This window comes from Dromiciops gliroides, chromosome 5 (genome assembly GCF_019393635.1).
Source record: "Dromiciops gliroides isolate mDroGli1 chromosome 5, mDroGli1.pri, whole genome shotgun sequence".
Lineage (NCBI taxonomy): Eukaryota > Metazoa > Chordata > Mammalia > Microbiotheria > Microbiotheriidae > Dromiciops > Dromiciops gliroides.
The window spans coordinates 144,280,172-144,302,320 of record NC_057865.1 but is presented as its reverse complement, the minus strand read 5'-3'; the positions used below and the strand labels follow the sequence as shown (position 1 = coordinate 144,302,320).

Sequence of the window (22,149 nt, the reverse complement as noted above, 5' to 3'; positions counted from 1 at the left end):
AGTGTGGACATATCCAATGAAGAAGTAGCCTGGTCAACTTGAGAAGATTAAAGGATCAGCCCTCTAGATCTGCCTTTGAAAGGTGTAGTCTCCTTAATAACACTCCGTTCAGATGATTAATATCTTATATGTGTGTGTGTTTGACTACATACATATGTATTTACAGAGAGAGTTACTTATGTACTTACACAAGAGTTGAAGGCCACCTTTACTCACATTTATAAAGGCTTAGACATAATCCATATCATGAAGTTTCCCATGTAGAAACATATTAAAAGCCTCCCTTTAAGTTTCTTTTAAAAATATTAAAAATAATTTTTTTTCCAAAGCCCTTTTCAGGCTTCTGAGAAATACCCTTTGGAAAGTTGGGTGATAGGTCAGAAAAAGAAAAGGCTTTTGTTAAGAAAATGGATTAAGGGTAGTACTAAACCTTTTACCAAAGAATAACTGTCTTGTTTAAGTTATCTTCGCTAGACGGCTTGGTGGCACAGTGGAGTAAATCTGGAGTCAGGACCATACAATTAAGGAAGACCCGAGTTTAAATCTCTCCTCAGACACTGTACTAGCTCTGTGACCTTGGGCAAGTGACTTAATCTCTGCCTGCCTCAGTTTCCTCAACTGTAAAATGGGAATAATAGTGCCTCTCTTCCAGGACTGTTGTGTGGATCAAATGAGATATTTGTAAAGTGCCTGTTGTTAAGTGTTTATTCCCTAGACTATTTTTTTTTGGTACAAAGTATCACAAAGTTTCTCCTTACTGAAATATTATAGAAACTTGACCTAAAATAAAGGCAGGCTGTATAGGTTGTATAATGAAACAAGGGATAGGGAAAAGATGAATGACTGAGGATTCACTCTCACAATTGTCCATGGTTGATGCTCTCAGTTTGGTTTATGGCCAATATGGATTATATAGTCAATGGACTGATAACCTAGGAGGGTGGTAGCTAAAATTCCCAGCAGTAACTTGGGAAGACCTTAATTACAAATAAATTAGTTGAAACCAACTAATATTGTTATTATTAATATTATTATTTGTGTGAGGCAATTGGGGTTAAGTGACTGACTTGCCCAGGGTCACACAGCTAGTAAGTGTCAAGTGTCTGAGGCTAGATTTGAACTCAGGTCCTCCTGAGTCCAGGGCCAATGCTATATCCACTGCCCCCTAACTTGTTATTTTTAAGAACAGTAGAACATTCATTTCCATCTCTGGGCATATTTAACGTGTTCTGTCAGAATTTTTTTAATCACACTATTGATAAGATGGAAGATTACTAGTTTTGATCTTTTATCTTGGAAGTAAGGTGTGATGGAAAGAGTAATGAACCTGAAATCAGGCTTTTTTTTTTTTGGTTGGAATCCCTGTTACTCTGGTTCCTTAATCTATTTACTTTAAAAAAAATATGGCAAATTAATCCAGGTAGTATCTACCCTTTGGGGTTACTGCCAGGATCAAATGAGCTATTTCTAAATCAGGTTGTAAGCTTTAAAGTTCTATATACTAATAATTTAAGGTCTATGATCTAAAAATCTATTAGTTGGAAAATACAAAGTCTTTTCTAAATTTATTTCCCTTTAACAGTCTTGTTTTCTTGACCTTTTTGTTTCCATTTTGTTTTCTCTAAATAGAACATTTTAAGATAATAATAGCTGACATCTTGGCCAATATCCAGAATGGATCTACTCGGTCAGCTCCCAGAGAGCTGGGAGGATCATTTTCAAAACTATGTCTTAATATAGGGTCTGTGAACTTGGTTTTTCTATTCCCCCAAGAGTCCAAAACACAAAAAAGGTGAGGAATCCTTGTTACAGAGGAAACGTTTTTCGCTTTAAATGTTCAAGGACATTTCACAACCACTAAGTCGATTCTATAGTCTTACATTTGAACAATTTTCCAAACTTAGTTATAAATCTACATTTTCCTGATTTTTAAAAAAAAAATTTAAGAATCCAGTTTAGAAATTCAAGAAATGTGAAAGGATGAAGTGATTATTCCAAGGAAATGCTTTATGTGAATGTGAAAATATGAATTACAGATGAAATACATCCAACCTCCAAGGAGTATGTGTTTAAAGTGAATATGACAATAAAACCGAAGTCATCTCCGCCCTACGCTGTGACTCAGTGTTTCAGTAGCTTTGGCAGCACGGAGGAGCACCTAGTGGAAAAGGAGTGAAAGGACAGCTTTCTTCTTCATTACAGGAAGAAAGAAAAAAATTTCAATCTGTTTTGAGGACATAAACTCAAGCTTCTGGAAGAAATCAAGTGAAAAATTTTAGAAAATTGAAATTAATTTAACTCACATGTTTCTACCGAAGAGAAATAAGCCCGTCAGCTTTCTGTTTACTGTGGATAAGACTAGGGAAAGATTGGGCAAGAGAAAAGACGTAGCTATTGTATAACATAGCACATCCTGCGTGTCCATACAAAGACAACAAACTCTTTCACCTCGTTTGTCGTGAAGAAAATTGCAATTGAGACAGCTGCTTTTTGACAGGGGCCTGTTACAGAAAGTTCAGTCTCATCAATGGGACCTCTTCCTCTGAGAGTCTCAGGGCCATTCTTAAGATGATTTCTTTTGTAAATTCATCTTTAATGTATAAACAGTCTCTTGGTCTCCTGTCACCTGGCCAGCAAGGAGCTTGATCTAGGAAGCAAAAAGTTTTGGAGCAAAGGCCTGAGTGGGGTAGAGAGAGGCCCAGAAGAAAGCGAGAAAGGAACTAGAATCAAAACACTCCCTTCCTCGCCCCCTCCTTTTTTCTTCAGACACCAAAACAAACGAGCTGATACACGTGTCCCAATGACTCTTGTTTACTATCAAGACTGGGATGTGCCTGGAATTCTGGGAATTGTAGTCCACTGCATTCCATCAGCCCGCTTCTCTCTTCTCCAAGGTGGCGGTCAGAGACTATATTCCCATAATTCATGTCGGTGACAAAGTTTGGCGTATACCTCCGGAGTCTCGGCCGCGATCCAATCCGAATAGCTTGCTCCTATGATTGACGCACTCGACTTCCCAATCAACAGAAGCAGAGAGTCAACATGTGCCCGCCCTCCATGACAGACATCCATAGTGCCCAATGGGATGAGGTGAATGGTCGAATGGCGACTCCACAAGCCAATGAAAGGACGAGGGAGCTAGGTGGAGGCTCGGCCCCCAGGGGGTTGAGGGGAGGGGGAAGGAGAAGCTTGAAAGACTTGGTAATGGCGACGGGTTTGGTAAGTGGGAAAGTTTCGGTTGAGGAATGAAAGCCGTGACTGGGGCCCAAGGCACCCCGACAGGCTCTGTTCGGCGGTGGAGGAGGGTGCGCGGGGCGGTAGGAGAGGTCAGCGCAGCTCGTGTGGTTTCTGTCTTGCGCTGCCCTCACTCAGAGACTGGGCTTGTTTGTGTCTCGCTTCAGGAAAAGGGGGGGAGGGCGGATGGCGGGAGGCGGAGGAGGCTGAGGATCAGTCGGGTGCTTCTCTCCACCCTGACCGGCAACCGCGGGCTTTGGCAGTTAACCGTTGCTTCCACCTTCTTTCGGCCCCCGAACCCCTTTCGTAACGGCCGCGAGTCGATCTGCGCGAGCCTGACTGGCGTCTCGCTGCGGCGGCTTAGGCTGCGGTGCGCGAGGGACCTTCGGGGCAGAGCTGAGGGAGAGGGAGCGATTCTGGCGCTTCCCCGGCAGGGCGGGGGGCTGCCCTTGTCCGTGTTGACGGGACGTGGGGACGGGCACGGAGCTCTAGGGGCTTTAGCAAAGTTTGATTGCCAACTCTGTCTGCGGAGGGGAGGCCGAAGGGACGGCTTTAACCAGGTGGAGGAGGGTTGAGGGTGGCGGGGAATGGCTGTCTAGCGTCTCTGTCCGAACCTCGGCCGAGGAGTTGGCTGAGGTGGCCTAAGCCGCAAACCTCTCGAAGCCCCTGGGCCCTGGGGCTCATTGTTACGCAGTTCGAATGAATGGGCTCTGGGGCGCCTGCGCAATGGGGCAGTGTCGAAGGGGGATAAACAACCACCGCGTCCAGGCGGCGGTCACATGATGGGAGGTGGGGGAGGGGGGATGAGTAATGAAGGAGAGTGGGGGCAGGAAGGGGATGGACTTGGCTTTCACTGGGAGGGCGGTGCTGTGACTGCAGGGCCGAACCTAGGCGGCTTGGCAGGCCACTCGAGTTTCCTTCTTGTGCAGCTGCCCACGACACATTTAAAGGGGGGAGGGGGCGGGCGTCTGGGCGTAATTGTTAACTCCGACTGTGCATTGGTATCTACTGAATTGCATGGCCCAGGTGTGACCACCTTAGCCTGTGTACACTTGTAACAGTTCTTTACCGGTTACTTCCCCGCAAGCGTTCTCTTTATAAACAGTCATTGTATGGGGCAAGGGTCATGAAACATTTTAGCTATTGGACGGGCAAGGGGGAAAGGTGGAGGTATATGTGGTAGGGAATGAATGAGGGTCATTAACGAATTCCTAAGTTGGGTGTGAAATTAAAGTTATTTTAAGTCAAACTGCTGTTTGGTATTCTGATTAAACTAAAGAACACTAATTAAAATATTGGGTACCCACTGTGGTTACTAAGGGGGTACAAAAGTGAATAGGATATTGCCTTGCAGTGTCTTTAAGGCGATTGCTGACAGGCCCTTTGGTCGAGTTCTTTCTCCTTTACTCTTGCTGCTTGATTTCTCTCTTTTTCCTCTCCCCTTTAAAACCAACCAGCCACTATTAGGCTTCCTAGATATTAAAAAACAGTAATGTCCCAATTATCCAGAGATTAGATTGGCTTCCTCAAACATCCAGACCTGCACTAACAAGACAAAAAAGCTACTGTATTGAACATACTTGTTATTTTGTAAACTGAAGTCTTAAATAGCTCCATTTAAGGTAGATAAAATTTAGGGGCAGCTAGGTGGCACCATAGATAGAGCACTGGTCCTGGAATCAGGAAGATCTGAATTAAAATTCGACCTCAGTCATTTACTACCTGTGTGACCCTGACCTGAGCAAATCACTTAACCTTAGTTTCCTTGCCATTAAAATGTGGATAATATTAGCACCTACTTATCCTATTCGTTGATGAGGATCAAATGAAATATTTCTAAAGCACTTGGTACATAGCATATCATATATAAATGTTGTTATTATTTGGGTAAACTAATTTAATTAAGGTGAGAGTTATTGTGGTTATATGATACCATTTTCTAAAAGGTTTCTCAATGTGAAAAACTCTGATTTGTAGCCTTTGAACATTCTCATTTGTTTCAGTTTATTTTAAGTGCCCACAATAGTATTGTGCTAGGTCAATTAAGACACTAAAGAATTTATTAAGGGTGAGATTGTTTTTGTTGTTCAATTGTTTCCAACTCTTTGTGAGGCCATTTGGGGTTTTCTTAGCAAAGATTCTGAAGTGGCTTGTAATTTGGTTCTTCAGCTTGTTTTACAGATAAAGAAACTGAGGCAAACAGGGTTAAGTGAGTTGCTCAGGGTCACACAGCTAATGTCTGAGGCTGAGTTTGAACTCAGATCCTCCTGACTCCAGGGCCAGTGTTCCATCCACTGCACCACCTAGCTGCCCCAATGTCTGTCATTTTAGGGTGTTTTCTCATCTGATTCTCCCAACTGTAACTGACATTTTAGGACAGATCTTAGCCCCATTTTACAGATGAAGATGAGGGCAAAGAATAAATGAATTAAAGTCACATCTCCTCAAACAAGCTAGAATTAAAACTTATGACATTGTCTGGTATCCTTTCCATTACACTTTTCTGGATATTACAAGCAATTTTGAGTAATAAGCTTACATTTCTGCATCACTTCAAGATTTGTTTAGCAGTTGAAAACATCATCTCATCTGAAGTCCTCATGACATTCCCATGACAATACAAGTATGAGCATTTTATAGGTGAGAAACCACTTCAGCAAGGTTATACATCTTTTAAATGTAGCACAGCCAGGATTCAAAGTTCCTCTGACTAAATCAGTTTCTTACAGTTGTCCCACAGGTGTTAAATTATAAAATGTGAAGGATGTGTCACTTGTGGGAAATGCAGTCAGTGGTTAGAATGCTTCTTTAATGAAGTCTAGTACTTTTATATATGTCTCTTTTTCCCTGTTGAGGAAGGTTCCTGCTGAAACAGTTTGCAAGCGTTGTCAGTGGAATGAATAAAATTGACTAAGATGAATTTAATAAAGCTTCTAAAGGGAAAAAAATTATTTTTTATATCTTTTCTGACTCCTTTTGCTTTCTGGGCCTAATTAAATAAAAGCATTGATATACCTATTAAACAAGAAACATTTTAATGCATTTTGATTAGCCTGGAACAGTTGACAATCCTATGTTTTGTTTTTTAAGAGAAGTTTTTCATTTTATCTTTGTATCCCCAGTGCGTGACCCAGTACAGTGTCTTGTGCATATTAGGTGCTTAATACTTTTTGGATTGGATTGGTGTGTATGTTGTAGTTAAAGGATTTTTTTTGATTCATATTTCCAAGTTCATAGTTATTAGTCCACCAGAGGGTGAAGTATACACTGGGCCTGTGAATGCAGAGGAAATCTCAATGCCTTTAGTTAATGTTAAATAAGTACTAATGGTAACATTGAACAACATATAGAGGTTTTAAAAAGTTTTTCTTGGCACCATCTAACAATTTGGTAGGCTGGCCTTAAGACAGAAGTGTTTTGTGTATAAATTGCAGAAATTCACTAATCTGAGATTTTCATGGTAACTTGGAGAAATTATCAATAGTTTGAGGAGGTATTGTAGGTTTCATAGGTAGATATAGATTTTGAGACAGCTAAGTAGGAATGGATATAGAGTGCTGGGCCTGCAGTTAGAAGGACTTGAATTCTAATGTAGCCTCAGACACTTAATAATCATGTGACCCCGGGCAATTCACTTAACCTCTGTTTTGCCTCAGTTTCTTCTACTGTAAAATGGGGTTAATAATAAATGAGATAATATTTGTCAAGTAATTATCAAGGTGCCTGGCATATAGTAGTGCTTAATAAATACATATTCCCTCCCCTTCATGGATTATAGATTGAATTGGGAGGTAATTTAAGAGGTCATCTCATCCAACATCTTCATTCAATAGATAAAAAAGAGAGAAGCAGTTACCTGTCAAGCCCAGGGTCACACAGATAGTGATAGAAGGGGACTTGAAAGAACATTGGATTTTGCTGTTGGTTTAACTATTATATTTTTGTGAGTAGTTATCTCTCCAAAATCACAGGTATAGTTAATAACAACAACACTAATAATATATTCTATTCTATAACACCTACTATGTGCCAGACACGGTGCAAAGTGCTTTACAAATATATTATTTCACTTGATCTTCACAACTACTCTGGGCAGTAGGTGCTTTTATTATCCCCATTTAACAGATGAGGAAACTGATGAAAACAGGGTTAAGTGAGTTGCCCAGGGTCACACAGCTAGTAAATGTCTGAAGCTGTATTTGAACTCCACTTTCTGACTCCAGGCCTGGTGCTCTCTATCCATTGCACCACTTATCAAGTCCATCATTACCTAGGATAGTCAGAATATAAATAATAAATATAAATAATATTCTTTAAAAAAAGAAATAATGTCAAAATGCTGTGGTTATTTTTACAAAATATTTTCTCCTAATGATCTTTAAACACCTTATTCTTTGTAATTCTACTGAAGAATCTTTTCAGTTAGAAAGTGTCAGAAACAAAAAATGAATACTGTGGATCTAAGACCAAAAAGATCTTTTCTGCAGTATAATATGAATAGCTCACATATTTATGTTGCTTTAAAGTTTACAAGATTCAAGCTAAACAACACAGAAAGGTAATGCAAGTCATGACATCCTCATTTTAAGAATGGGGATACTGATGCCCAGAGAGGTTAAATGACCAGCTTGTGGCCATTCAACTAATAGAAGTATCAAAATCAGAATTTGAAACTAATCCTCATTGCACTAGGCTCTCTTTCCAGTACTTCTGATTTGGTACCCACTTGCTTTCTAATCCCTTTTTAAAGTTTGGGTAATAAGCCTCACTTTTATGATCTTCAAGTAATACCTCATATCCGCAAATGTCTTACCTCATGTCCCTCTGTATTTAGTTCCCTCTTCCTCAAATTACCATGTGTATACTTACCTGGTTTGCATGTTGTATTCCCTACCTTCCCCAACAGTAGAATGTAAGCTCTTTGGGGCCAGGGACTGTTTTCATTTTGGTTTTGTGCCTGGCATAGTTCTTGGACATAGTAAAGTGTTTAAGGAATGGTTTGTTCAATTGGATTGGATTCAAACATAACAAAAGGCTCTCTGAGACAAATAATTGGAGATTGGCCTCAGGGTTTCACAGGAATGTTATTAGGTTAAATAAAATATGTATACAAGTAATGCCCTTTGCATTCTTTAGAAGGAAGGACTTTTACAAATTCAGCATGATCATAACTTCAGAATCTGGCATGTAGATGTAATTGCATGTTAATATTATAGTTGGCAGATCAAGATGTGTTAGGGAATCCGCCTAAATCTCTGAGGAGCAGTATATGTAGACTTCAACTTAAATGAGTGAGGGGATGCAAGATTATGATGCCTTTGATCTGTTTGTAGTTACAATTCCCAAGATCACATATCTTGCCATTTTCATTTACATTACTTATTTTTCTTTTAAGTCTGAACACCATAACATGGTGTGGGAAGTGAAGACAAATCAAATGTCTAATGCAGTACAGAAACTCCTGCTGGTAATGGACAAGAGAGCTTCAGGAATGAATGACTCCTTGGAGTTGCTGCAGTGTAATGAGAATTTGCCATCTTCACCTGGATATGCTTCCTGTGATGAACACATGGAGCTTGGTAAACAATTTACTACTTTTCAGAAATTATCCAGGCCTCTCCATAAGACTTAGCATTAATTTTTACATAGCCAGCTCCAATACTTATCCCTATAAAGTAATCTGATCATATTTATGACTTTGTCCATTAGGAATTTTGAAGATAATTTTATTTTGTGCTTTTAAAGTGTGATTTAAAACCAAATTGGGTCTTGACTTTGTTAGTCATTTTTAAAAACACATTAAAATTTTATTGAACCTCATGGAACTGTTTATTAAAAATTTTGGATCATATCACTCCTAAAAATAAGTAGCAATGAGGCTTTTCATTGCCTTTCAAATATAGTATGAACTCCTGTCTTTCAAGGACTTTTGCAATATGGCTTCACCATACCTGTCTAGCCTTACCTCATATTACATCATTTGACATACTCTCCCCCCCCCCCTTGCAAAACTGGACTACTCACCACTATACCTCATTCTGCCCTCTCATCTTTCAGCTTTTGTTCTTGCTATTCCTCATTCCCCATGTCTAGGATGGACTCTTAACTTTCTTGGGTGAAGTCTTTTAGGTGCTGCTTTCTTTTTGAAGACTATGTATTCTCCCTCCCTTATTCAATATCTAAAAATTTTACTAAGTTAAACTGATATATGTAGAGCTATTTGAGGATCAAATAAAATAGGCCCAATCCTTATGGAACTCAGAACATTACATGGTGTTCACATTAGCATTTATTTCACACTTTGTATTCCAGTTATTGGTGTAATTATCCTTATTGTAAACTTTTTGGAAACAGAACCTGTTATATCTTTCTTTGTTTCCCTAGTACCTGGCATAGTATCTTGCACATTAGAAGCATTTAATAAATGTTAAGGGTTTATCCTTTCCTAACAAGTGGAATAATTCAATGCTTGGTCACTTTCAGTTGTAGGTGATGGGGCAGAGGGATTTTTCTGTTTGGGGTGGGTTACCAACCCAGTAGCTGCTTTGGGGACTTTGGGTTGAGAATTAAAAACAGAAGATCAGATATACAGATTCCCCTCAGTGGCTTCACTTCTTGACTTCACTTCCTTTTGTTGTGTAAACTTAGCCTTAATAGATTTAATAGAAAATTAGGAAATATATAGTGGCTAAATGTATCATCTCTCATGATTGGGTGGAGGTACCCTGAGGTGGTAGATGTATGGGATAGATTTGGTAAGAGAGGCCTGTAATCAGGAGTTTTAAGAAATAGTATCCTTTAGTTGGGGTTTTAGGAATGGATATCCTGAATGAGAGTTTCATTTGGAATAACTTTTAGTTTCAGTAAAAGGTTTAAAGAAATGTGGGTAAAGATCATGAGTTTAGAGATTTAGAACTGGGAAAAGTACCCAACTCCCTCATTTTACAATGAGAGAACTGAGCCTCATAGATGGTCGCCCCACCCCCACCCCCCATTGCTTTCCCATGAACATTAATATGTAACTGTAACCAAGGAGTTTATAGAGTGTTGCTTATTTTCTTTCTAGCTTTTTTTACCTGTTACTCCCATGTTAACTGTAAAAAACCACCTGTTATGCCCTTCAAATGGTTGTCAGTATAATAGTTTAGGGAATTCAAATTCATTGCTGCATTATATTTATTTTTATCTTTACTCATCCATCAAACTAATGTATTAGTGAATTTTAAATCTAAAAATTGTTGTTACTCAAAGAAAAATAAATGCACTGTTAATTTTGAAGTTATGATCTTTAATGTTCCCAATTTAATGTGGATATTTACATTGAAAGACTTCTTTTCCTCAGTAATGATAATATTTTGCTATAAATGAGTAATTTCTTATGTATGATTTTGGATTTACTTGTGTGCAGATGACCTTCCTGAACTTCAAGCCGTTCAGAATGATTCAACCCAATCTTCCATATACCAACTTAGTGCAGACGTTTCACATCAAGAATATACCAGGCCACCGTGGAGCCAGAATACCTCAGACATGTCAGAAAATACGTATTGTGAAAATGAGGTGGATTGGCTGACAGAACTGGCAAACATAGCCACAAGTCCACAAAGCCCTCTTATGCAGTGCTCATTTTATAACAGGTAGGAATGTTGATTTCAGTTCTTAAGAAAAACCTAAAATATGCACCATTGTATAAGCTATTGATAATAGTAAAATGTTTATATATAGTAATGTTTAGATTACCATACCTGGCTTAATTGACCTGTTTATTAGGTTAAATTGTACATTGGACCTTAGAATTTATTTGGATTAGGGCTTTGGTAGGTCAGATTTGAAACAACTCCAAAAATGAGCCATTTCATTAATAACCATGGTCCCAACCTTTGAGAATTAAATTTTTGACTCATTAACTTGCCTTTTCAATTTAATTCTGTTTGAATGAATGAAAGACCTCCCTTGAGATAAACTATATTGATTTTTTTTGAGGGGTTACTAAAATTAACCAGCACATTTTTTTTAAAAATATTACCCATATCTTGTTAGCCCTTTCCTTATTTTTCATGGAAGTGACATTTCCTTTGGCTTGATTGGTTTTTTTTTTTTAATTTTAATTTTTTAATTTTAGCAGGGCAATGGGGGTTAAGTGACTTGCCCAGGGTCACACAGCTAGTAAGTGTCTGAGGCCGGATTTGAACTCAGGTACTCCTGAATCCAGGGCCGGTGCTTTATCCACTGCGCCACCTAGCTGCCCCTGGCTTGATTGTTAACATTATTAACATGCAGCATTATTTCTTTCATGTAGTATTTGTAGGCCTATACTAGTTTATTTGGTTGCTTTGTAAATTACAATCAGTATTCTGAACTTAAAATATACTATGGTTGATATTGACCCCTGACATTCCATTCATTGAAACAGTTTAAGAAAGTGGATTACTAATTAATCTACCATTGGTGCTCTAGAATAAACTAAAGTAGAGTCTATTTTAATAATTATTTTGCTCTAAAAATTGTGGAATCATGAGTACCTCTTACACATTGCATAGGAGATAAATGGCCAGTCTTTTCTTGATGTGAGTGAAAAAGGCACAAGATGACACTTGATTTCTTCAATGAGAAAATAAAATTTACTTTATAACACTGGACTTTGTCAACTGAAAGAATATATAATAATGTGTATTTGTGTGTTTATTGCAAAGTACTACAATACATATATAAACATCATACTCTGAATTGCATTGTAATTGAACTAAGAAACCCATAGTTATGACTATATATGTAGACTGCTTCTTTTATCTCGTATTTTATCAGAATCATTTAGGAGAATTGAAACACTCCGGGAAAGATTTTTTTTCAATCAAAAGGCATTTTTTAAAAAGATTTTTTTATTTGTTCAGTATTGGGGGCAGCTAGGTGGCACAGTGGATAAAGCACTGGCCTTGGATTCAGGAGTATCTGAGTTCAAATTCAGCCTCAGACACTTGACACTTACTAGCTGTGTGACCCTGGGCAAGTCACTTAACCCCCATTGTCCTGCAAAAAAAGAAAAAAGCTATTTGTTCAGTATTGTTAGAAAATAAACCAGAGTATTAGTTTTTGTCATCTGTCAAGATAATGGGATTTATCCTTATTTTAGTTGCTGTAAACTAGTGCATGGGGCAGCTAGATGGTGCAGTGGGTAGAACACTGGGCCTGGATTTAGGAAGACCTGAGTTCAAATATGGCCTCAGACAATTACTACAGCTGTGTGACCCTGGACAATCACTTAAACCTGTTTACCTAATCTGTAAAATGAGATGGAGAAGGAAATGACAAACCATTCTAGTACCTTTGCCAAGAAAACCCCAAATGGGGTCATGTTTGGACATGACTGAAAGGACTGAACAACAACAAAAACTAGTATAGTGCAACTAGTACCTTACAGAAATAGAAATGACATCCAATTCTCAGCACAGTTATAGAACTCCACCAGGTATAATCCTGGGGTTTTTTTGTTTTGTTTTTGTTTGTTGTTGTTAATTGCCTGCTTGGCCAGGGTTTTTGTTTTTGTTTTTAATCTATTTTGATGATCATAGTTTTCATCTTTATAGCAATGTTATGAGGACCAAACAGTTATTGTAAAGGGGAGTGAACTCTTCAGAAGGAAATAAATATAAATAAGCATTTAAAGGAGTATTCCCTAAAGAAGTGAATTTATTCTCTGTAGAATTTTTTGTGCTTCCCTTTTTTCCTAGGGAACAAGATCAAAAGTCATGATTAGCTGTCTTGCCTGCCTTTGCTAAATACTAAATTAGTGGCTTTTTAAGCAACTTCCTATATAGTGTTTAAAATCTTTTAGTTTTGGGGCAGCTAGGTGGCACAGTAGATAGAGCAGTAGCCCTGGATTCAGGAGGACCTGAGTTCAAATTCAGCTTCAGACACTTAACACTTACTAGCTGTGTGACCCTGGGCAAGTCACTTAACCTCAATTGCCTCACCAAAAACCAAAAACAAATCTTTTAGTTTTTGATATTTGGATATCTGAAGTTGTAACTGTAGTACCAAAGGGAACAGGTAAATGCACACTGTTCATGCACAGAGAAGGATAAAGCAAAGGTGAAAATAGTGTTTTGCATCTGTTTATTACACTAATTGTATACCAGAAAAACTTTTCTTTTTTTATTTTTGAATGTGATTGTTGAGAAAAAGAATAATTCTACCTAATGTGTTTTTAACATTCAAAAAATAACTTAAAATGTCTGTGCCTTTACATGATACAAATACCAGAGTACTTGAGCCAAAGGATCAGCTACTTTCAGTTTGGGTAAACTTAAGAGATTTAACCAAATAGTAGCTAATGTTCAGTAAGTACTTTGATAGATTAAATAAATTGCTTCACTGAAGTAATTTTCTTCTTGTTGACTGCATTCCCATCTTTACAATACATATTTAGAGTTCTGTGTGCATGAGGCTAAGGTGCGATGCAGATAGGGAACATCAGCACTTGGAAAATCTTTCAGAATGAAGGTATAAACATGGATAAAATGAATAAAGCATGTTACTGAAATAACATTTGGTGGTTAAAATGTGAAATTGAAGGAAACATGAACAAGGCATTAGGTATTTAAAAATGAATGTACAAGCTGGGCAGAGCCAAGATGGCAGAGAGGCAGTGACTCCTTAGAGCTCTCCCCCAAATACCTCCATATCACTTCAAATAATACCATAAGAAAAATGAATGTATGGGGAAACATGTATGGGAGGCTTTATTATTAATTTGATGGTAATATAATATAAAGAACATAATATATAGACATTTTTTTGTCTTTAGCTGTATTTTCCAAATGAGAATTTTGTGCAATAACATTAAATTTTGAATCTGAAATAACTTTTGTCAAAAGAAAAGATTGACTTGAAGAACATGGACTTTAAAGCTAAAAATGCTTCCTTTTAGATCATCTCCTGTACACATCATAGCTACTAGCAAAAGTTTACATTCCTATGCACGTCCTCCACCAGTGTCTTCTTCCAAGGGTGAGCCTACTTTCTCTAATCATCATTGGAAGGATGAAACATCAGTAAGACATGAAAGGGTGAGTTTGTTCATTGAGGTTTAAAAAGTTGGCAAAAGAATCAATGCATTAATTTTTTTATTAACTTTCAAAATAACTTTTTTCTTCCCTCCAGTGTTTCATGAACTTGTACTTAACCTCTTGAAATGTTGAAGTAGTCTTACTGTACTGGGGTGTTACTTTATAAACTCCTAACACATTTTGTGATAATGGGTGAAATGTATCATAACTCAGAAGAAATGGAACTCGAGGAACTTTGTATTTCTATCTGTTTAGACATTTGATCAGGGGAGGCCCTACATTTAATATCTACATACTGATCACAAGCATTAGTAATTGATATAAAAATGTATTTTTTTTTAGGCAAATAGTGAATCTGAGTCCGGAATTTTCTGCATGTCCTCCCTCTCAGATGATGATGACCTGGGATGGTGCAATTCTTGGCCTTCCACTGTGTGGCATTGTTTTTTGAAAGGTAAGTGTATTTGGTATGTTGTTTTGTGTATCCTGTCCTTATAAGACACCATATCAATATTTAGATTCCCTTTTCTATTTAAATTTCAGGCACACGTCTGTGTTTTCATAAGGGACGCAATAAAGAATGGCAGGATGTTGAAGATTTTGCTAGATCTGAGAGCTGTGAGAGTGAAGATCTCCCTGTGGGTACTCAAAAGGTAGGACTTTCATTTTTTACAATTTAGATATTTCTGAAGTATTATTTTCATTTCCTTAGCATAAGATCCAGGAGTAATATACAAAGATATATTCTAGTTATTTTCATTTTAATATATTACACGTTTTAGGTGGGGACTTGTTACTATTCTTGGTAGTGAATTTATAATTATACACCTTTAGATTACAGTGGGAAGGGGCAGCTAGGTGGCACAGTGGATAAAGCACCGGCCCTGGATTCAGGAGGACCTAAGTTCAAATCCGGCCTCAGACACTTGACACTTACTAGCTGTGTGACCCTGGGCAAGTCACTTAACCCCAATTGCCTCACCAAAAAAGAAAAGAAAAAGATCACAGTGGGAAGCAGTGGATGGAGGGAATGATGATAATTTTCTTTTGTCTCAAAATTAATTCATACTTTAATGCTAACCTTGGTTTTATTTACAATGAAGGATACACTGATTTTATATTTGGGAGAGGGGGGTGGTACATTAGCATTAAAATTTTACATTTGGTAATCTACAAAGTGGGAGATTCCCATGTTTAATTACTTGAGAATTAATTGCATTTATTTTCTTTTTGACAAACCTACAAAAAAGCCAAAGAAGTTTTATAAACTGCTAGTCAGCATGTCTTTTTCATTCATACTGTACATATTTTCTCAGGGTTATGGTTCTGATGGTCTAAAGTTGTTATCTCACGAAGAAAGCATTTCATTTGGCGAGTCTGTACTGAAGTTGACTTTTGATCCTGGTACAGTAGAAGATGGTTTACTTACTGTTGAGTGTAAACTGGACCACCCTTTCTATGTTAAAAATAAAGGTATGGTAGATATTCTGACTTTTTTCAAAGTAAATATCTTAAACTCTTCACAATGTCCCATGGCTTTGGTGATTTTGTAGGTTTAAAAGGAAAAGTTAATTTCAGTAATATTTGTTTAAATAACAGCATAACAAATATAGGTGGATCTTTTTTGAGTATAAATGACTTTAATGTTTACTTTCCTGTTATCTGGCATATTAAAAATCATTATTTGAAATTATTTACACTTGGTTTTTAAGTATAATGTGTATATATGTGTGTGTGTGCATATATACACACACACACACACACACACACACACATACATGTATATCAGCTCGTTAGTTACTCAACTATACCCTGTCATTTATTTGTCCATTAATGTCTATAAGGAAATGTCTGTATATTTTTCCTTTTATATGGTTATAAATTTTGGAGGGTGGAGTGGGAATGGGATCAGACATGTGATTTCATTGCTTTAGGAAACTATCAGTGTAGAAAATCTCTCTCTTGTAGAGCAGTTAGAAAGCTGTCTGAAGCCCCAAGAATCTCAGAGTTGCACAGGACATGGAGGGGCTGAAGAATCAAATAGCCCTGTGTATTAGAAGTGGAATTTGAAGGGCTTCCTGATTCTGAGCTGGCTCTATCCATGATGCCATACTGCCTTTAACTTACAGTCATATCATGTCCTTTTTAATATAGTGTAGAGGCAGTATGGCTTAGTAGATAGAGTGCTAGGTTTGCAATCAGGAAAACCAGATCCCACCTCTGATTTTTCACTACCTTTGTGACTTGGGGCAGGTAACTTCATTTCTTTCTATCTCAGGCAACTCCCTAGTACATACTCACCTACTAAGTCATATACTGGCTGTGGACTTTAATCACAGATGAAATAACAGGTCCTTTGTATATTGACACATAGTCATAGTATGATGTCCTTTGATTCTGCTTTCTTCATCTTGCGTCATAAACCTTTATAAATTTTAAAAATACTCATCGTTGTTAATGTCATTGTAGTATTCTATTACATTAACATACCATTCAGCCATTCGTGAACTGTTGAACATTTGTTTTTAGTTCTTTGCTATTAAAAATAATGCTAAGTAAATTTTTGAACAGCTCCTTTCTTTAGATTCCCCATAATTGGATTACTGGATCAAAGGCTATGATTATTTTTGTGACTCATAATGTAATCCCAGATTGCCCTCCAAAAAGATTCTACCAGCAATGAATAATATGGGTATTATCTGGCATGTTCTACTGAATAGTGGCGTCATAGTCAGATAATCTGATTGATAGAATTGCCAAATGTACCATGCTTGAATCAATAATTTTTAGACAATTATATGATAAATGCATTTTAACACTATTACTATGAAAAACACAATTTAATCTTAACTGTTTGAGAAAGTATTTGCTATGCTAAAATCCTAATATCATCATTATGAATACCAGTTATTATTTTGTGTTTGATTTGTTAACATTAATTTTATGGAGAAAGTAATTACTTAGTGCTAATAACCAATACCAGGAAAAAAATTCACCTGTCTGTTAATTAACAATTGATTTGACATTTTGTAGTTAAGATATATTAAAAACTATTTGTAAATGAAAAGGATGTTTTGGGGGGAAGGGGAACAAGAAATTAGGTATAGCATCAGCGTGCTTATGTTACTATTATATATAACTATAGGTTGGTCATCATTTTATCCAAGCCTGACTGTGGTTCAGCATGGCATTCCATGCTGTGAAGTTCATATTGGCGATGTATGTCTACCTCCTGGACACCCCGATGCCATTAATTTTGATGATTCAGGTGTTTTTGATACATTTAAAAGGTAATCTTGGACTCATTCTTTTTAAAAAATTTTAAAATAATACTTTGTAGTAGTTGCTGTGGTATTAAGATGAATATTTACAGGGGCATATAAACCTTCATGACTTTGAAAAACAACAAAGAAAAATTGTTTAGGAGAAATTACAAAGAGAAAGAATTAAATGAAGTAGTCAGGGTAAATAAAATAACATGCAATCTGATAATTGTATTGTTTTTTAGGAAAGGGGTTGAATCTCTATGAAACCTTTGCAATTTGAATTGTATGAGTCATTCAACAAACATTTATCAGGCTCTTACTTTCTGCTAAGCACCATTTTAGGCACTGAAGATAAAAAGACAAAAATGAAAGCTCTTATCCTCAAATAACTTACGGTCTATCAGGGTGATAATGTACAAAATAAATACAAGATAATTTGGGAGGAGAGGGAATACTAAAAGACCTCGAATAGGAGGCACAGCTCTCTCTGGGGTATAGCAGCATGGAGGCCAGTCTTATCTGCACCCCAGGCAGTTTGTGAAGTAGCAATAGAGAATAAGATTAGTGTGAAGGGTTTTTAGTGTCAAACAGAAGAGTTACATGGTTAAACCTTTGCTTTAGGATTGGCAGTATTCTGAAGAATGGATTAGAGAAGGGAGACTTCAATTAGGAAGTTATTGTAGTAGTCCAGATTGGAAGCAGTATGGGGCTGAACTAGGGTAGGATCCATGTGAGTGGAAAGAGGGGAGAGATGTTCAGGTAGAATTGATGACACCTTGCAAGTAAATATGTAGAGTGACGGAAGAATGAGGAATTGAACCTGAGTGATAGAGAGCAGAGGGGTACACTTGACAAATATGGAAGTTTGGAAGAGGATTGGTTTGGGGGAGAAAGTAAGTTCTGTTTTATTATCTCAAATATATTTATGTATATATTGTATTCCTTCCATTAGACTGAAAGTTCTTTATTGTTGTTGTTGTTGTTGTTTGTTTTTTTTTTTAGTGAGGCAATTGGGGTTAAGTGACTTGCCCAGGGTCACACAGCTAGTAAGTGCTAAGTGTCTGAGGCCAGATTTGAACTCAGGTATTCCTGACTCCAGGGCCAGTGCTCTATCCACTGCGCCACCTAGCTGCCCCAGACTGAAAGTTCTTTAAAGGTGGGGCCTGGAGTGTTTTTCCTGTATTCCTAGTATCCAGCTAGATGCCTTGCTAATAACAGGAGTTTAATAAATGTTTGTTGATTTGAATTGAATTAAACAGATCAGCCTTTAGGATAAATCAAATTGGTATTCCTTCTTCTGCCAAATTTAAACTAAAAGACTACAGGTTTTAAGAAATATCCTTAGACATGCCTTAGGAATGGTGTTTCTAAGATTCAGGGGCTTCAGTTGCTTGGAAAAACACAGTAGAACTGCACCATGTCATCATTTTAATTCTTAGCTTCCTGTGGTTGGTCACAGAGAGAGGGGTGGCAGGCGAAGAGCCAGAGTGCTCCACTGGTGTCCTCCGGAGAGCAAGAGAATGTAAGGAAGGCTACAAGTGTTAGTTAGATGGGCCCCACATGGAGAACTTAATGAGCAGGAGACATAGTATGGACAAGCAAAGATGCTTGTGGGTCTGCGTCATTGAAGAGAACATCCACAACACTTATTTTTATAGATAAATTCTTGAAACAAAAGAATTCTCATTCTGGAACAGGCTGGTTCCATTCTTTAGGGGCTTCCATGAAAGAGGAAATTAACGGTTTGACTTAAGAACTTAGTGTCATAACTGGGGAAAGACTTTAGGATATTTAAATTTTCACTTAATATAATATTATTATAATGCAGTTTATATAGCGATTGAAAGTTTACAAATCACTGTACAAATATTTTCTCATTTTTTTTCCTCACAAGAATCATGAGAGTTACGTGCTTTTATTATCTACATTTTACATATGAGAAAACTGAGACTAACTTGTTAAGTCCAGGGTCACATGTGGCTAGTCAAGTATCTGAAGCTAGATTTGAACTTGGGTTTCCCTAACTAACTTCAGGTCCAACACTGTAGTAGCTAGATGCCACTTTGGACTGAGTCATGTTTGGTGGGGGGCGGGGGGAGGGGGATTTTATATATATATATATATATATATATATATATATATATATATATATATATCCATCCTCCACAAAGCAGGAAAGCAAACTAAATGAATGACAAAAACTAAGGAAAAATCTAAATTGTTTTCCAGCCAAATGTAAAATAAGGAAAGGCATTGAAAAAGTTTTAGCCATCTCTCACATCTGGGGAAGACAGGTAATAAATTGGTGTGATAAGCAGGGTTCAACTAGAACACACTGGAAGTTTAGATATTTAAAGCTTTTTTTTTAATTAATAAAGTATTTTATTTTTTTTTCCATTACATGTAAAGATAGTTCTCAACTTTTGTTTATACAAGCTTTCCAATTTCAGATTTTTCTCCCTCCCTCCACCCTCCCCTAGACAGCAGGTAATAAAGTATATTTTAATTGGCCTTACTGAGGCATTGATAGTTGCCACTTCTGAGTAACAGACACAATTGAGACTGCTCTTTTCCCATGGTAAAACTGGCATTTTTGTTCATTTTTATGAAAATGGAATTTTGTTCTCTTGAATTTTCTAGAAATGGTAAATATATTTTTAAAAAATTTATAAACTTGGTGTTCCATATATTTCAAAATCTTATTGGTGATAAAAATTATAGAAATCTCATATTATTTCAAATTTACTACTTACTTGAGTTTTCACCCATTTGTGAAATTGGAAGACCTAAGATCCTGGGGTGGGGAACCCCAAAACTTTAATTACTGATATGTAGGGCTGGTGCCACTAGAGGGCAGGGTTATCAAATTTTAGCAGTTAATGACATCTCTTCCACTCCATACCTTGGGTACTTCAAAATGCAATTATTTTTTCATACTATCAAAGTTGGAAAAGAACCTAAGCAATTTGGCCAAATGGCAGAGATACTTTGAACCAGGTCTTCTGTTTCCAAATTCTAGGTCACACAGGTAGGAAACTCTAACTCCAGTCCTGGCTAAATTTGATGCTTTTTCCACCACATTTCCAATAATAATTTGGAGTTGTTGGTTTTTTTAAAAGGCTTTACTAAGGTATACTAAGAATAGTTTTCTTTTTTTGTTGTTTATTAATCTAGAGAAGATTCATATTTTTATAAAACCACAAATTTAAGAATGTTTATTTTTAGAAAAGTGTCATTGATGTACAAACTAAACATTGATTATTGTTTAGATATTTCTTAGCTATAAGTATCCCATAGCATTTGAACTTTGACCATAATATAACCATCAGAAGTCATTCGTCTGTAATAGTGCAATCAGTAGTATCAGCTTTCACAGTAATTTTGTAGGAAGAAGAGCACATTTTTCTGAAGTGTTGATATGTTACAATGTTAAATCCTAACATGGATGTTTGAATGTAATTTGGATGTTTAAATCTTCAGTGAAAATTATTCTTTTTAAAGATTTATCTTCCCACTCTAGCTGTGCTATTTTCATCCATGGGTGGCAAATACATATATTTAAACTTCTCTTGATTTTATTTATAACAAAACCTACTTACTGGTCTCCTAGAAATGTGTAAATACTCTTCAGTATTTTGACACATCACTTGTTTTGCTTGATTCATTGCTAGGTTATTTTAAAAGAGTAGAGGAGCAGGAATTAGGTTCAGCATACAACTGAAATGACAGATTTCATTCCAAAAAAAAAAAAATGTAAGAAGTGAGAAGTCAAGAACAATCGACACAAAGCCCAATAATCTTGGTAGTAAAGAGACTAGGTCATCCATAGGCCATTGTTTATCTTAATAGTGGCTCTCTATGTTTATATGGATTATGATTTCTTCTTGCATTGCTTATTATAGTAATATATGCTTTATCTGAAAATAATGGGGAATGCATATCAATTGAATTTTCCAGATAATTGAAGCTTTGTTTTTGTTTATTCATGTCCAACTGTGACTTTTTGTGGGGTTTTCTTGGTGGTTTATTTCCTTTTCCAGAGGATTGAGACAGAGGTTAAGTGACTTTCTTAGGGTCACAAAGCTAGTAAGTGTCTGAGGCTGGATTTGAATTCAGGTCTTCTTGACTCCAGGCCCAGAGCTCTATCCACTGAGCCACCTACCTGCCTACCCCTTTCTTATTAAATGAAGCTTAAAAATTAGACTAATTTTCCATCAGAATCTTTCTAAAATGTATCACATACTGCTTTGCCTTTATAAATAGAGTATATTTAACAAGACTTAAACTTTTTGATTATGTGAGTTATCTTGTGGATATTAATTATTATAGTTAGTAAAATAACTATTTAGACCTTTAGAATTTGGAGTAAAACTTTTTACCCCAGGTGACTATATCTTCGTAATTTCTCTGTTAGCTTTCTGGAGTTTTGCTATTATTGTGCCTGTTTATAGATCAAGGGCTCAAGGGCTCTTAACTTTTTTGTGTCATGGACTCCTTTGGTTGTCTTGCTGAGACCTATGGACCCTTTCTTAGAATAGTGTTTTTAAATAATCGAGGTTTCATTATTTAAACTTCAGTTTGAA

At 36.8% G+C, this 22,149-nt stretch overlaps 1 protein-coding gene across 1 annotated transcript in view; it reads left to right on the top strand.

Annotated features, from left to right (window-relative positions):
* Window positions 1-3,142: 3,142 nt before the first annotated feature.
* HBP1 (HMG-box transcription factor 1) overlaps window positions 3,143-22,149 on the top strand; it is a 31,399-nt gene continuing 12,392 nt past the window's right edge. The window contains exons 1-8 of the mRNA XM_043965893.1: window positions 3,143-3,219; window positions 8,630-8,813; window positions 10,643-10,871; window positions 14,162-14,300; window positions 14,643-14,754; window positions 14,844-14,953; window positions 15,617-15,773; window positions 17,446-17,590. Of these exons, the coding sequence (XP_043821828.1) occupies window positions 3,205-3,219; window positions 8,630-8,813; window positions 10,643-10,871; window positions 14,162-14,300; window positions 14,643-14,754; window positions 14,844-14,953; window positions 15,617-15,773; window positions 17,446-17,590 (1,091 nt within the window). The 5' untranslated portion in view covers window positions 3,143-3,204. The remainder of the gene's footprint in view (window positions 3,220-8,629; window positions 8,814-10,642; window positions 10,872-14,161; window positions 14,301-14,642; window positions 14,755-14,843; window positions 14,954-15,616; window positions 15,774-17,445; window positions 17,591-22,149) is intronic.